Source organism: Podarcis melisellensis (genome assembly GCF_964234715.1).
Source record: "Podarcis melisellensis genome assembly, chromosome: 1".
NCBI lineage: Eukaryota > Metazoa > Chordata > Lepidosauria > Squamata > Lacertidae > Podarcis > Podarcis melisellensis.
In genome coordinates, this window is record NC_138528.1 from 125,678,748 (window position 1) to 125,695,004 (window position 16,257).

At 44.4% G+C, this 16,257-nt stretch overlaps 1 protein-coding gene across 17 annotated transcripts in view; it reads left to right on the forward strand.

Moving 5' to 3' along the window:
• Positions 1-7,654: 7,654 nt before the first annotated feature.
• ABI2 (abl interactor 2) overlaps positions 7,655-16,257 on the forward strand; it is a 52,880-nt gene continuing 44,277 nt past the window's right edge. For 4 of the 17 annotated variants that reach the window (XM_081884090.1, XM_081884101.1, XM_081884105.1 and 1 more), the window contains exon 1: positions 7,673-7,898. In XM_081884090.1, the coding sequence (XP_081740216.1) occupies positions 7,782-7,898 (117 nt within the window). In that variant the 5' untranslated portion in view covers positions 7,673-7,781. Of the gene's footprint in view, positions 7,899-16,257 lie in introns of all 17 variants that reach the window. The other 13 variants (XM_081884092.1, XM_081884097.1, XM_081884098.1 and 10 more) reach the window with 8 other exon arrangements.

Here is a 16,257-nt window from a genome sequence, read left to right on the forward strand (position 1 = left end):
CCAGGCACCCTCTCCCCCCTTCCCCAGGAATCCAGACACGTCAGCTTATACACGTAAATTGACATCCATGACTATAAACAGATGTTCCTGTTCTGGTACTCTTGACCATAAAAGGATGTTCCTGTTCCTGTATTCCTTATCTTGGGGTAAGAAGGTCACCAACTCTAAGAGCACTCCTGGCGCTGTTCCCGGGCATGGGGGCTGACAAGGTCTGTGCATCAGTGTGGTCAGGATGTAAGATAAGATGTGCCATCCCTGCTCCACTCGGAACTGACAAGGCCATCCGTCATTACCAGCCTTCATGGACTGATAAGGGAGACGGTTATGTTTGTACAGCTGGGTTCCTGTTATACATGAGCTCAAGTTAATGGTTTTTAGCTAATGCACCCTTGGAGAAGGAGAAACAGGGATTTTGGGCCCCGTTTCAGACTGACCGCACAGTCAGGTTTTAGATTTGGGAAACCCATTCCTTCAAAAGTAGACACAATTGGGTAATCACTTTTGTTGTTTGCATATTTCACCAACGCAGTCCAGATCTGTTAGGGAGGTGCTACACATCAGCTGGACCTCTCCCTGCACGCAAATCCCTAACACAGAAGCCTAAGGAGGCAGGACAATGTGACGGAAAATAGCAATGCATGCTTTTACCTAGCAGCAATGACCAGCAATCAATCCAAGGAACAGGGCTTGCAGGTAACCTTAGCAATAATCAAGCCGTTGAACCCAAAGTCCTAATTAAACTGCTCACAGGGGGCGGCAGATCCAATATTTTGGGGAAACTCCCTAGCAAGACTAGTGTACGAGGGACGCACTAAGCCTGGCAAGTTGGAGCATCAGAATGCGACATGGGGAAACACTAACTGGGATGCTTTCAGACATGGAGCAAAGTGGTTTACCTGTTGTACCGCATTTTTTGCTCTATAAGACTCACTTTTCCCCTCCTAAAATGTGTGTGCGTCTTATGGAGTGAATGCAGGCTGTGCAGCTATCCCAGAAGCCAGAACAGCAAGAGGGATTGCTGCTTTCACTGCGCAGCGATCCCTCTTGCTGTTCTGCCTACTGAGATTCAGAATATATTTTTTTCTTGTTTTCCTCCTCCAAAAACTAGGTGTGTCCTGTGGTCTGGTGCGTCTTATAGAGCGAAAAATATGGTAATTCATTGTTCCCTACAAGTCGTCTGAGGATGGTTTAGTAACCTGTGACAGAGCATTCTCCTTACTTTAGCAACTTGCAGTTCTTTAGCTCCTACCATTCTCCGGTGGTGAAAATGCTCCAAGTCCCAATGAGTAATATTAGTAAATTTGTAATAATTGCCTGACCATCCCGTAATGCGCAGGTGCAATATAACTGAAGCATCGTTTCTCCCAAACGTTCTGCTCCGTGATTCGGTGCAGACTAGACCCCACACTTTGTAGGTGAACGTGTCAATATTGTTTGGCCTCTTAACGCTCAATGAAATCCGTCTTGTTTCCTGTGAACCATATGATCGGATCACCTGCCTAGGCAGCTTTTTGTTTTCAAAAGAGCATCTCTTTTCGACCCATTTCTTCCAAATGTTTTATGTGATTAGTGTTTCTCCATTCACACGTAAAACATTTATTGGCTCCTGGGTGCATTTTGGGTAGGGGGAGCCTTCTTCCAAGTAGCTGTCTAGGGCAGATTAAAGGAGGGGAAACAATCGAAAAATGTGTGTTCGTGTGGTGGGGGCACTCTTGGAAAACAGATGAGATTTTTCTGAAAGATGGCAGACAAAGCTTGTAAATAATGAAGTGATTATGAATCAAACCGAGGGGAACTTGTTCATAACTTATCACTAAATGATGTACTGTGGTACCTCGAGTTACATACACTTCAGGTTACATACGCTTCAGGTTACAGACTCCGCTAACCCAGAAATAGTGCTTCAGGTTAAGAACTTTGCTTCAGGATGAGAACAGAAATTGTGCTCCGGCGGCGCGGGAGCAGTGTGAGGCCCCATTAGTTAAGTGGTGCTTCAGGTTAAGAGCAGTTTCAGGTTAAGTACGGACCTCCGGAACGAATTAAGTACGTAACCAGAGGTACCACTGTATGTGTGTACTGCAGATAAAGGGTTTTTCTTTTCAATTGTCAGGTGTGCTGTTCACTGTGCCAACAAAAGTTTGATACCTGGTAGTCCAAACGGCAGACTAAGGAGTGGCAAACTACCAAGTTTGGCTCCTCAGTCCAAAAGAATAAGTGCGAAAGAGTTTGACAAAAGAACGCAAAATGCTTGTGTTAGTTGGCACCTCTTTCTTGAAATGCCTTTCCCCTTTTTTTCTGATTTAGCGCTACAGTGCTAAACCAGCCACAGAGGAAGCCATCTGGATGCTTCCTTATCTCTGAGCAGTTTAATTTAGAACAAGAAGACTGTTCCACAAAGAGGCACTTGAAAACTGCACCTTTTCCTATGTAATTGATTCTCGACTTAACATACCGAAATGAAATTTTCACAAGGGTGTTGCTCTGCTGCAATACAGCTTTGACGGCTATAAATTCACAGCTGAATGCTGGAAAATGGCATCCAATTTTGTCCTTCCTAGTTCTTTATTGTCTTATAAATACTTGGTGGAATTGGATATAACTTTCACGAGAACCGGTAATTAATCTTTTCTAAGACAGGTATAAACAGAACGGTAAAATCTCATTTATTCCAGAATGGTGGAAATACCTTGCACTTAGTGGACCATGCATGTATAATTTATGCAACATTGATAAATCCTAATAATCATTTAGGGATCCAGTGGATACACAATTTGAACTCAGGTGTATCAGCTGAATTTAATGCTACTATTTCCCTCCCAATGATGTTCGTTTTCAGGTATTGGATATCTCATGTTTTGACAGGCTACAATTTAGGAGATTGGGGAATATTATTTATCCACTATTTCACGTGGCAAATAACGACAAAATACAAAAGCATTCTGGAAATATATGCAGCATTAAGGAACTCTGCTTGTTAACGTCTCTCCAGAGGAAAAAGATGCATTTGTTTTTCTAAACTCTAAACAGGGAGTTTGGCCTTGTTGTGGCTTTCAATAGGTTTAATGACGGAAATTATAATCCAGGAAGGTGAATGTGTAATATGAGAGGAGTTATTTAGCGGGATGCTATTTCTCTGCATACGTATTTTTACAAAGAGATCATCAGTATTCCAAATGTCATTTATCTTTGTGACAGTAATAGGTATTTCACAATTCTTGTTTTAACTTCTCTCAACAGTAGCTACATCAATTTATATTCTAGTCAATTTTATGATTATTTTTTAAGCCTCCACTGTGCAAAGGTTTTCAAACATTGGGCGTGATCTAGCCAAAGTTAAGCATGGTGAAGTCCTGTTGATTTTAACGAGAGGGTTACAACTCTGTTAGCTACCCATGGAACGTAACACATTATAAAAATAAAAATAAATTAAAAGCTTTGATTCCCACTCTCCCCAGTGGGGCTTGCTTCTAAGTAAGTATGCATAAGATTACCTTTCGTATAGGAGGGACGGGCTGACTTCAGTCTTGTGTGGTCTACCTTATTAATAGAGCCCTTGTGATCCACAGACATGTTTTAAATTAACAAAGCAAGACTGTGTGCTCAGTTAAGGCAAAATCTATGTTATGTATTCCCAAGAGCACCCTCGTTTAAGAACAAGAAAAGTGCTGTTCTGGATCAGAACAAAGGCCGGCCAAGTCTAGCAGTCTTTTGCAAGAATCCTAGTCTCCCTTCAGAAATTGGTAAGAAGCCCAGGCGCAGCACCTAGCACATTGGGGCTGGTGAATATATGTTTATTGGAAATAATAGCTGAAGCGATCTTTCCAGTCAAGATTCCAGAGGGGTAGCCGCATTAGTCTGTTGCAAGAAACAATAAATACTGTGAATTTTAACAGATTTATTACGGCACAAGCTTTTTGTGGATTGGAGCCTAGTTCCAGGCAAGACTTGCCACACATTTGGTCCCCCAACATTTATCCTGCAATAATTCTTTTACCCAGCCATAAATGTTGTGGGTTTCCCCTTTTAAAAATAAAAAAGCTCAGTCGGTAGAGCACGAGACTCTTAATCTCAGGGTTGTTGGTTTGAGCCTCATGTTGGGCAAAAGATTCCTGCACTCCAGGGGGTTGGACTAGAGGACCCTCGTGGTCCCTCTAAAATTCTCTGGTACTATGTACAATTCTCAAATTAGGATGGCTTATAGATGCATTTTTGAAAAACAACAACAGCACGTAAGTAAATGACCCATTAAACAATAGATTGGGTTCCAGAAGGCTATGTGCTGGTTCAAGGCCGTGTGCCAAGGGTGAAAAAGAAAAATAGCCTCATTTGCAACACATATGCTCTTTTAAAATGTGGTTCTTTTTTGTGGGGAATGTTATTGGGTTATCGTTCTTATTTTGATTAGGTATATCACAGCTCTATATTTTGATTTTGTTCTGTGAACTGCCTCGAGACATCCGGCTATAGGACGGTATAAAAATTCAATAAATACTGTATTTTTTGCTCTATAAGACTCACTTTTTCCCTCCTAAAAAGTAAGGGGAAATGTGTGCGCGTCTTATGGAGCGAATGCAGGCTGCGCAGCTATCCCAGAAGCCAGAACAGCAAGAGGGTGGTTGGCTTTTGCTGCCCAACTCCCGAAGGAACTGAGTCCCCTAAGTCCAGAATCAGCAGAGATGAAGGGATGGGGGCAGGATGCAGTGAAAGCAAGGCAGATCTTTATTTTTCTGTTGCGACAGAGTTCCCTCCCCTCCTAGCAAGGAGGCAAGAGAGACCCCAGAACCCAGAAGAATCATCTCTTTTCAGGGTTTGCATTTTGGCGTGGAGAAGAGGGACACCCCCTCTACAAACGGTCAGAAATTACATCACACACAAGCTGGGGTTACTGTGGCTCAGGCAGGCCAAGGTGTGATGTTCCTGAAGATTTAGCACGTTTCACAAAGTTCCAGACACAGTTTACACAATACATTAGCATTTGATAAGACCATCAGGATGACCATCGGACATCCCTCAATGCAGAGCATCTGGATATAGATATAGGAGAGGAATCCCTTCAAAAACTTCCCTTAATTGCTATCTGCCTACCTGTTCTCAGGCAAGGGGGATTAAGGAGGCAGAGGAAATATTGAGAGTCTTTAGGAGAGCCAAGATGGCTTTATTATTATTATTAATAATAATAACAATAATATACTGCCCTCAGGGTGGTTCACAGAACAAAATCAAAATATAAAACTACAAAATGTATAATCAAAATAAAAACAGCAACCCAATAACCATTTTAAAAGGGCATAGGATGTCAATCAAATCAACCAAAGACCTGGTTAAAAAGGAACGCTTTTGCCTGACGCCTAAAGGTGTATAATGAAGGTGCCAGGCGAACTTCCCTGGGGGAGCATTCCACAAATGGGGAGCCACTGAAGAAGGCCCTGTTCTCGTGTTGCCACCCTCTGGACCTCTTCAGGAGGTACATGAAGAAGCGCCTCAGATGATGATCTCAGGGTCTGGGTAGGTTCCTATGGAAAGAGGTATTGCCCTTGAGGTATTGCGGTCTGGAGCCGTTTACGGCTTCATAGGTCAAAACTTTTGGATTGCTCTCCTGTGCTATGTTAGCCATGTGGTTTATATACGGTGGTACCTCGGGATGCGAACGGGATCTGTTCCAGAGCCCCGTCCGCATCCTGAATGGAACGTAAGACACGACGGCGCTTCTGCGCATGCGCGAGTCGCGTTTCGCCGCTTCCGCACATGCGTGTGACGTCATTTTGAGCGTCTGCACATACGCGAGCGGCGAAACCTGGAGGTAACACCCTCCGTTACTTCCAGGTTGCCATGGAGCACAACCCGAAAGTGCTCAACCTGAAGCACATTCAACCTGAGGTATGACTGTACTAACGTATGTGTATTTGTAGTCCCAGAAGGACATCTACTTCTGCTTCATTGACTATGCAAAAGCCTTTGACTGTGTCGACCACAGCAAACTATGGCAAGTTCTTAAAGAAATGGGAGTGCCTGATCACCTCATCTGTCTCCTGTGAAATCTCTATGTGGGACAAGAAGCTACAGTTAGAACTGGATATGGAACAACTGATTGGTTCAAAATTGGGAAAGGAGTACGGCAAGGCTGTATATTGTCTTCCTGCTTATTTAACTTATATGCAGAATTCATCATGCGAAAGGCTGGGCTGGATGAATCCCAAGCCGGAATTAAGATTGCCGGAAGAAATATCAACAACCTCAGATATGCAGATGACACAACCTTGATGGCAGAAAGTGAGGAGGAATTAAAGAACCTTTTAATGAGGGTGAAAGAGGCGAGCTCAAAATATGGTCTGAAGCTCAACATCAAAAAAACGAAGATCATGGCCACTGGTCCCATCACCTCCTGGGAAATAGAAGGGGAAGAAATGGAGGCAGTGAGAGATTTTACTTTCTTGGGCTCCACGATCACTGCAGATGGTGACAGCAGCCATGAAATTAAAAGACTTCTTGGGAGAAAAGCAGTGACAAACCTAGACAGCATCTTAAAAAGCAGAGACATCACCTTGCCAACAAAGGTCCGTATAGTTAAAGCTATGGTTTTCCCAGTCGTGATGTATGGAAGTGAGAGCTGGACCATAAAGAAGGCTGATCACCGAAGAATTGATGCTTTTGAATTTTGGTGCCGGAGAGTCCCATGGACTGCAAGAAGAACAAACCGATCCATTCTGAAGGAAATCAGCCCTGAGTGCTCACTGGAAGGACAGATCCTGAAGCTGAGACTCCAATACTTTGGCCTCCTCATGAGAAGAGAAGACTCCCTGGAAAAGACCCTGATGCTGGGAAAGATGGAGGGCACAAGGAGAAGGGGACGACAGAGGACGATATGGTTGGACAGTGTTCTTGAAGCTACCAGCATGCGTTTGACCAAACTGCGGGAGGCAGTGGAAGACAGAAGTGCCTGGCGTGCTCTGGTCCACGGGGTCACGAAGAGTTGGACACAACTAAACAACAACATTTGCCTTGTGCAATAATCAACATTTATTCTCTATTTGAGACCTCAGCGTTTCTGTAACAAAAGAAAATGGAATGTTGTGAAAAACAGATATGGAGACTGAATAATAATAATAATAATAATAATAATAATTTTTTTGGGGGGGAGATTGGATGAGCTCCCTCACTCCACCCAGCAGATGGAATTGTGGCATCCAGTTCACCTCCTCTCCAGCCACCACTATTCCTTTCTCCCCACACAAGGGGATGTGTGGTTTGGCATAGGAGACACCCCATCGCATCCCTCACTCCACTCCCCCCCCCTCACCCGCCAAGCCTTTCTCCCCACAGGCCGCCATGACGTGAGAGGGGGGCGGGGCACACGGGGACACCGGAAGCGGCCCGAACGGCGGCGGCAGCAGCGCCGGGAGACCGCGGAAGGCGGGGTTTGCGTGTGAGGGAAGCGGGGCGCGTGAGCGAGGGAGAGCGCGCGCGAACGAGGGGGGGAGGAGGAGGAGCAGCCGTTGTGGAAGCCCCCGGCGCCTGCGCAGTGGCGTCCGCCGCTGTTGGCCGGTTGCGCCGCGCCTCCGCCGACGCCTGGCCGGTGGGTGTTTCTCTCACGGCGAGGGGAAAGAGCGTGAGGCGCCGCGGCCGGGGGCGTCCGGCGCTAGGGTGTGTGTGTGGGGCGGGGGGGTGTGAGGTGGAGAAGAGAGGGGAGGGGGCGGCTGTCCGTCCCCGCGGCTGAGGCGCGGGGTTGAGGGGGGGGGGAGGCGAGGGAAGAGGGGCGGGACGGAGCGCGCGAGCATGTGAAGATGGCGGAGCTGCAGATGCTGCTGGAGGAGGAGATCCCCGGGGGGCGCCGGGCCCTCTTCGACAGCTACACCAACCTCGAGCGGGTCGCCGAGTACTGCGAGACCAACTACATACAGGTACGGCGTTATGTGTGAGGGTGGGGGGCGCGCCTTTCCCCCAACCGGGTCTGGTCTCCCCCCCCCAAAAAAACCCCACCCCGCCGCCCCTTGCTGAGGGGAAATCTCGGGGCGTCATCCGTTTCGTGCTTCTGGAGGCCTGGAACCGGGAGGGTGGGGGTTGGGCGGTCGTGGGAAAGGGCGACACGCGTGTTGCGGCGGGATGTCCGCGCAAGAGGCCGCCTCGGCATATCTTGGGCGCTGGGAGAGATGCTTGCTTTCGCGGGCTCAGCCCCGCGTTTGGTGTGTGTGTGTTTTTAAACAACAGTGGAGCAAGCCCGTGGACATTTTTTTTTTGGGGGGGGGACCCAGCCAGATGGGCGGGGTGTGAATGTTTTTATTTATTAGATTTCTATCCCGCCCATCATAAAAAAATCTCGGTGCGGTTCACAATAATAATAATACATGGGGACGGGTTCCCTTTTTTTGCCCTCCCGGTGACCCTGCTCTGCTGCTCGCGGATCGCAGAAGCCGTGGGATCCTTCGGATCGTAGATCTGGAAGGGACCACGAGGGTCATCTAGCCCACCCACCCCCAGCCCCCCGCAGCGCAGGAATCCTTTGCCCAACGTGGGGCTCGAACCCACGACCGTGGGATTAAGAGCCTCGAGGAAACGCTTCTCGTTCCGCAGCGTTGTGTGGAGTGATTTGTGCTCATGCTGCGCTTGTTAAGTGTGTGTGTGTGAATGCGCACACGATTCTTGGCAGATGCTGCTGTGAAATGATTTGAGAACAGACCTTTCCCCCTTACAATGTGTCGCTCCATCTAGATAGGTGGTGGCCAGATGTGCATTCATAAAGGACTGCCTTCTTCCCTCCTTCGCCGCCGCCGCTAAGAATATCACAGTATGCTCGGAATAAGAGGATATTAGTTGATCTTGTAATTCAGACTCCCAAGCCACCAGACTGTCCGTTACTGCTGAAATATTCAGCGGGCAACATTGTTCTGGAGGTGATGGTGTTAAGCTGCATCTTCAGGGCTCCTCCTGTGATGTGGTAGTTGAGGTTACTTGCATCTGGGTGGGTTAGCATTTTGGTATTTCTGCTGTGTCTTGGGGAGAAGGAAAAAACCAACCGAGTTGCCTTCTGAATAAATATGCTGCGTGCTGAAATTATACTTGAATATTCAAACAGGCAGTTGGCCTAGCTGAGGTTGCATGTACAGTATTGCATCCTTGCCACACCAGCCTTTCATGCACACTTGCGGGAGAGAGGTGATACAGTTAATTCTCATATTATTGCATGGTATGCAGTGTCATTAAAATGTCACATTGATACAATTCAGCAGCTCTCTGCCTGCTGACTGGCATTTTGTCTTTCAAAGATTTTTCAATGAAGCTGCCATGTCAATGACTGCATAGTGAAAAGATGCTGAGGAGAGACAAGGGAAATGAGTAGTAGATCTCCAAAGGCACAGGGATGGGTGTATATGTGTAAGTTCCAAATATAAATAATGGCATAATGATAAATAGTGGCACAATGACAGCTTGTCTTCCATGCATTGCTGATTAAAAGGGAAATTGGATATAGATAACAACTGAATGCAGGCGATTTTGCTTCAAGTGGGCATTGTGAAACTCCATCTGTTGCTTCAGTACATGCCTAGGTTTTATTCACGTACCTATTATCTTATTATTGAAGTCTGCATTGCCTTCCAACTCGTTCTAATGAATCTAAGCTTTCTGGTCTTTATGTAGAGGAATGGTCAAAGAAAAGAAAGACAAAATTATTTTCTCTCGGCATAGTCAGGTCACTTTACAACAAGTGAATTCTGCAACCTGTTTTTGATTTGAAAAATAACATAGCTTGGGGCATGTAAGGGTTGTGAAATCTTGGAATTTGTTCCTTATAAGTGTATCCATGATGTAAGTATAGCAAGTTCTCGAGGAGAGACCAAGAAACAGTAAAATACATTTATAGAATGTTTCTCTGTATCTTCTAACTGTATTATTTGAAGAACAAGGGAAGGGTGGAGCATTTACAATGCCACAATGAGAATATGCATTGATTCATTTACATTATTTGAATGACCAGACCTATTAATTGGGTTATCTTTGTGTGTTCAGAGAGCTTTTGTAGTTGATCTGCCTTGGTGCATGTACCATGGTTTCACCATGGTGTGCTTTATGCGTAATAGCTAATGGTCTGAACTAAGCAAAAGTTTTTCTTTTATAGCACAGGATGAATGAGATCTTTTTTGCCATGTTGCATCATGGTGGGAACGGGCAGGCTTGCAGGATTTTTTGCTTTTAGTTTTAATAATAACGATGGAAAATATTCTGGCATTTGACCTGGAGATGATTGAATTTCTGATCAGGCTTTGCTGAAAAGGTGGTGTGATGTGGCGAGAGCAATTATCATCGCCCCCTGATATCATAGCCTTGGAGAATTTTACTGAGGCTTGCAGAAGGTTAAAGAAGTATTGTTTGCAGAGGAACATAGAGTCTGATATAATGATAGAAATTTTAGCCAACTGTGCAGATTAAAGCTTTCTCTCCATATAGTTCTGGTAACAGATATTTTTCTGTCAGATTTTTGATACTTAATTGTTATATTACATGATGTAAGGTGGGTAACTAATAAGGACCAGAGTGGAAGATAGATCTTGCTCAGTTCACATGTAATTCTAAGCCAAAACATGGATAAAAGATTGTGATACTCCTGCTACTTCAAGCTAAGCCATGATTTGATTTATGTTGTCCAAACCCAGGGTCATGCTTTGCTTTCTTCAAACCAACCACAAGCTGTAAACAAAGAACAAACCTTGGCTACTGCTTGTGGAGTGAAATAAATCTCAAGCCCAAATTCTGATAACACTCGATTAAGTCCAACCATAGCTTACCCTATAGCGGCACAGTAGCAACAGGACTGAAGAAGGAACAAAGCGGCTGCAATCTCATCTCCATGACTCCACATCCCTGCACATTTGGGCTAACCTATAGTTTGGCTTAGCGTTACATTTGAACTGGGTCACTGTGAAGTTGGAAAACAACTCAGAATCTTCACGTTTTCAGAATAAAACCTCAGGATGGCAGTTTCCAGTGGAAAACAAGGTATGGCTGGACCACTGAAAACTAGGTTTCCTCCCAGGAATTACTGGGAAAATGAGAATTTCAAAATCACTTAAAAACCCCACTTTGCAGCCATAGTTTTTGCTGTGATATGGGCCTGATTTTTTAAAGAAAGCAAGACTAAAATAACCTGAATGTGTCTTTAGCCCATGTATATTGTTTTGAGTGCAACTTAATTAAGCAAAAAACGGAATTTACAGATGGAGAAATTAGATTCCAGTTTAATTTGGAACAGATTCCCTCTGTTGTGCAAACTGTTCTCAGATATGTGGCTTAATTCTCTGCGTGTTTACTCTGAAGTAAGGATCACGGTGTTTAGTGGGGATTACTTTTAGGTAAGTATGCATGGTATTTGTAGCCTGAGTGAGTACTGAAAGGATCTTCAGCACTTGCACCAATTTTTGAAGAGTTAATGTATGTGCTGAATTGAGACTGCTGCTTCTAAATGACATTTTATACTCCCACATAAGTGTACACATGCACTGCTTTTTCATTTGCAACATATGCAAGTAGAAACATGGTCTTTTCTGCTCTACTCATGCATATTTTTAAAGGAAAAGGGGGTGATTTATACATGTGTGCACCCTTCACATCTGAAGTGCAATGCATGTATTTTTACAGAATATTATAAAGAAGCAGCCTAACACAGATAGGTGAAGTAGTGAGTGGGATGTGAAGGCAGCTTGTATGAGCCAGCGATTTGCAAAATGCAAATATAAGAAGAGGCTGTAACTACAGAGGATTCTTGCTAAATATATATGGGGTACTAGAATTCTGAAAATGACATTGTGGATAGTACTACACTGAAAAGTAGCAAATGTTTCTCACTTCATAGAATCATAGAGTTGGAAGAGACCACAAGGGCCATGGAGTCCAACCCCCTGCCAAGCAGGAAACACCATCAGAGCACTTCTGACATATGCTTGTCAAGCCTCTGCTTAAAGACCTCCAAAGAAGGAGACTCCACCACACTCCTTGGCAGCAAATTCCACTGTCGAACAGCTCTTACTGTCAGGAAGTTCTTCCTAATGTTTAGGTGGAATCTTCTTTCTTGTAGTTTGGATCCATTCCTCCGTGTCTGCTTCTCTGGAGCAGCAGAAAACAACCTTTCTCCCTCCTCTATGTGACATCCTTTTATATATTTGAACATGGCTATCATATCACCCCTTCACCTCCTCTTCTCCAGGCTAAACATGCCCAGCTCCCTTAGCCGTTCCTCATAAGGCATCGTTTCCAGGCCTTTGACCATTTTGGTTGCCCTCCTCTGGACACGTTCCAGTTTGTCAGTGTCCTTCTTGAACTGTGGTGCCCAGAACTGGACACAGTACTCCAGGTGAGGTCTGACCAGAGCAGAATACAGTGGCACTATTACTTCCCTTGATCTAGATGCTATACTCCTATTGATGCAGCCCAGAATTGCATTGGCTTTTTTAGGTGCCGCGTCACACTGTTGGCTCATGTCAAGTTTGTGGTCAACCAAGACTCCTAGATCCTTTTCACATGTACTGCTCTCAAGCCAGATGTCACCCATCTTGTATTTGTGCCTCTCATTTTTTTTGCCCAAGTGCAATACTTTACATTTCTCCCTGTTAAAATTCATCTTGTTTGTTTTGGCCCAGTTCTCTAATCTGTCAAGGTCGTTTTGAAGTGTGATCCTGTCCTCTGGGGTGTTAGCCACCCCTCCCAGTTTGGTGTCATCTGCAAATTTGATCAGGATGCCCTTGAGTCCATCATCCAAGTCGTTGATAAAGATGTTGAATAAGACCGGGCCCAAGGCAGAACCCTGTGGCACCCCACTAGTCACTCTTCTCCAGGATGAAGAGGAACCATTGATGAGCACCCTTTGGGTTCAGTCAGTCAGCCAGTTACAAATCCACTGAGTGGTAGCATAGTCAAGACCACATTTTACCAGCTTCTTTACAAGAATATTTTATGATTTCTTGACAAAATATGTATAAACATGCAGGTGTTGAGTGTTCAGTATTGAAGTTAGTGTATCAGAATTTATCCCAGAACCTTACTTTGTAAATGGTTACAGTTCAGAATCTACTTTTTTTATACAGTCATAGGCCATACAGTCATACCTCGGGCTACAGACGCTTTAGGTTGCGTGTTTTCGGGTTGTGCACCGTGCCGAACCTGGAAGTACTGGAACGGGTTACTTCTGGGTTTTGGTGCTTGTGCATGCGCAGAAGCGCCAAATCGCGACCCGCGTGTGCGCAGACGCGGCGCTGCAGGTTGTGAACGTGCCTCCTGCACGTATCACATTTGCAACCTGAGCATCCACTGTATTTGGACGTTATTCTAAGTCATAGTTTAGCACAAGTGTTGCTGTCTTTCTTGCATTTGTAGGTATGTTTGCAATTTTGAAAGACTGCTGGGGACACCACACTTTTGGTTGCTTCTTACCCCCATGTATCAATCAGTTTACATGTGCAAACTCTTTCTCTGTTTTCCTTAGAGTTTGGGTAAAAGTCAGATGCAGTAGAATTAAAAATTCTCTTGAATTCTTATTTTCACCATGGAAGCCAATGGAAACAAATGTGATCTGTACTGGGTGGGGGACCTGGGGGGGGGGGAAAGCCAATTTCAAGAGGATCTGCTCTATTGGCTCTAGTGGCTTTCAATGTCAATAAGTCTACTGACTGAGTAAAACTTAGTTGGATGCATTTGCATGTTTCCCTTTTCACTGTACAATCAATCACTCATGACTATCCCTGGATTTTCAGGGAAAAATATTGTGAAGGGCTGTGTACACTCAGTCAGCCAACAATATTTATGTATGGCTTAACTTAACCCTACTCATGTTTCCTCATGAGATCTCAAACACAGCTGTTTGTAGGGGTTGGGGAAAAGTAGGTTTCATAAAGCAGGGTGTGTGTGTGTGTGTGTGTGTTTCCTCTGAGGTAGGTGAACCCTAGGCAGTGGGAGGGTCGAGGATGCTAGTGGGCATGATGTACAGGGCCATTAATGTACATTCATACATACAGTTGTACCTTGGAAGTCAAATGCAATCTGTTCCAGAAGTCCATTCAACTTCCGAAATGTTTGGAAACCAAAGCTTCTGATTGGCTGCAGGAAGCCGCGGAAGCTGCACCAGATGTTCAGCTTCCAAAAATCGTTTGAAAACCGGAACACTCACTTCTGGGTTTCGATCGTTCAGGAGCCGATTTGTTTGGGAGCCAAGGTGTTTGAGATCCAAGGTACGACTGTACTTATTTTCTCTCTCCCTCACACATTTCTTTGAAGGGGATAAATGCATTTGAGGACATCCTCTGCAACATAAGATACAAGCAGCTGGCTTATTATCTTCTTACCTAAATAAAGATTTTTATTTTTTAAGCTATGCTGGGAAAGAAGTGCAACTTTTAATCTTCATGATTACCTTCATAGCTGAATGCCAAACAATGTAACTACACTTGCATGTTGGTAATCTGACAAGAGCATAGTGTTTTCCTGAAATAAACAGTGTGATTTTTGTACTCTGCCATTTGGTTATATATAAACTCTGTGTGAGGGAAGGGAAGTCTCAGCACTTACAATGCCTTTTTTATTTGTTCTCTTTCCTGTATGATGGGTTGGAAGTTGTTACTTTGCCACACAAGTTAAAAAGGAATACAGTATGTTGGTGGGAGAACTGATTCTTGGAATGCAACAGGGCTGCACTTGGTATTTGGGAGCTACCGTAGTCCTCCTGAAATAGTGGTTTTACTAAGGAAGATCTGATAGTTTTGAATTAATAAGTACTTCTGTTTGTTCATTCCTTGAGGTCAGAGCATGCCACATTACTACTGCACAAGAAAATTTAGTAATTTGAGAGATTCTCCCAGTTAAGGATGCTTTGGGATGAAATGTCTTCTCCTGCTGGGCAAGACTGCTTTTTTCCAGCGCTTTATTGTCTCTGGCCATCTGCAGAGATAGCTGACTCAGTATTACAGAGGGGAACAGGTCTAACCTTGCCTGTCGAATGAATTCCTTTAGGAAAGGAAAAGGATTGCAATCAAGAGCAATAGGGGGGTATATAAGTTCTAAATCTATAAAACAGAATAAATAACTCAAAGTAGTATTGATGAGATGACTCGTAACACAGTGATGCTACAGAAACCAAGAGAAAACTGTAATATTCACCATCTTTTTTGCATTGAGACAACCAGTGCTCTTTTACTAGATAAGGAGGTGCTGGAATTTACCACGAATGTCTCCCTTTTTCTCTTAGAATGGCAATGGCTCCCGCCTGAGAGGTGCTGGAACTCACATGAGAGGTACCAGAACTGAGTTCCTGTGAGTTCCCCCTGAAAAAAGCACTGGAGATGACCAAAGTTATCACAGTGGTTAAGGCTGGGGATTTCTCAGGAATTTGGGCTCTCTTTACTGCTGGCAATATTTGAGTTACGATGTCCTTGTGATTTCTATACAGTGGAACCTCGTGTTACGTACCGCCCTCCTTACGAATGCTTTGGGTTACGAGCTCTGCTAACCTGGAAGTACATACTTCCGATTGCGAACTTTGCCCCGGGATGCGGGCGGAAGTCGCTTGCTGCTGGCGCAGCAGCAGCATGAGGCGCCATTAGCGAAAGTGTGCCTCATGTTAAGAACGGATTCGGGTTACAAACGGACCTCTGGAACGAATTAAGTTCGTAACTGGAGGTACCACTGTATTGGAAAAGTCTAAAACAGAGATGAGGAACCTGTGGCCCTCCATGTGTTGATGGACTCTAACAATATCTGGAGGGTCACAGGTTCTTTATCTCTGGTCTAAAGTAAGGGTTATAAGGGATGAGCAGAAAGCTTGATGATATGCTGCCCTAGAATCTAGACAGAAACCACATAAGTAGAAATTCCTTCCATGCAGACAATTGTGTGACTTCCTCATGTACTTTGTTATATGTGACAAACACATGTGTCTTTATTTCTTCTGGGTAGAGGTTGGTGGCAAGCTGTATTTGTTAGTTGCCTACCACATTTGCACCTTGTGAGATTACAAATGTGACTATTTCACACCGGATGAATTATTCACACAGTTCTATAGAAGAGACTTCTATCTAGGAAATGTCATCTTGTGAGAAACAGCCCTGGAAAAGGGTGGGGAAACATTATCATTAAAGAGATTTAAGGATACAGGAGGAAAAATCAGATTGAAATGGATTTAAGACATGTAAACACTTCAAGCATCTAATGCTTTAAGCACATACTGGACAGATTTAAAAGGCATTAATGGTCTAATTGGGATACTTCAAAACTAATGTTCCT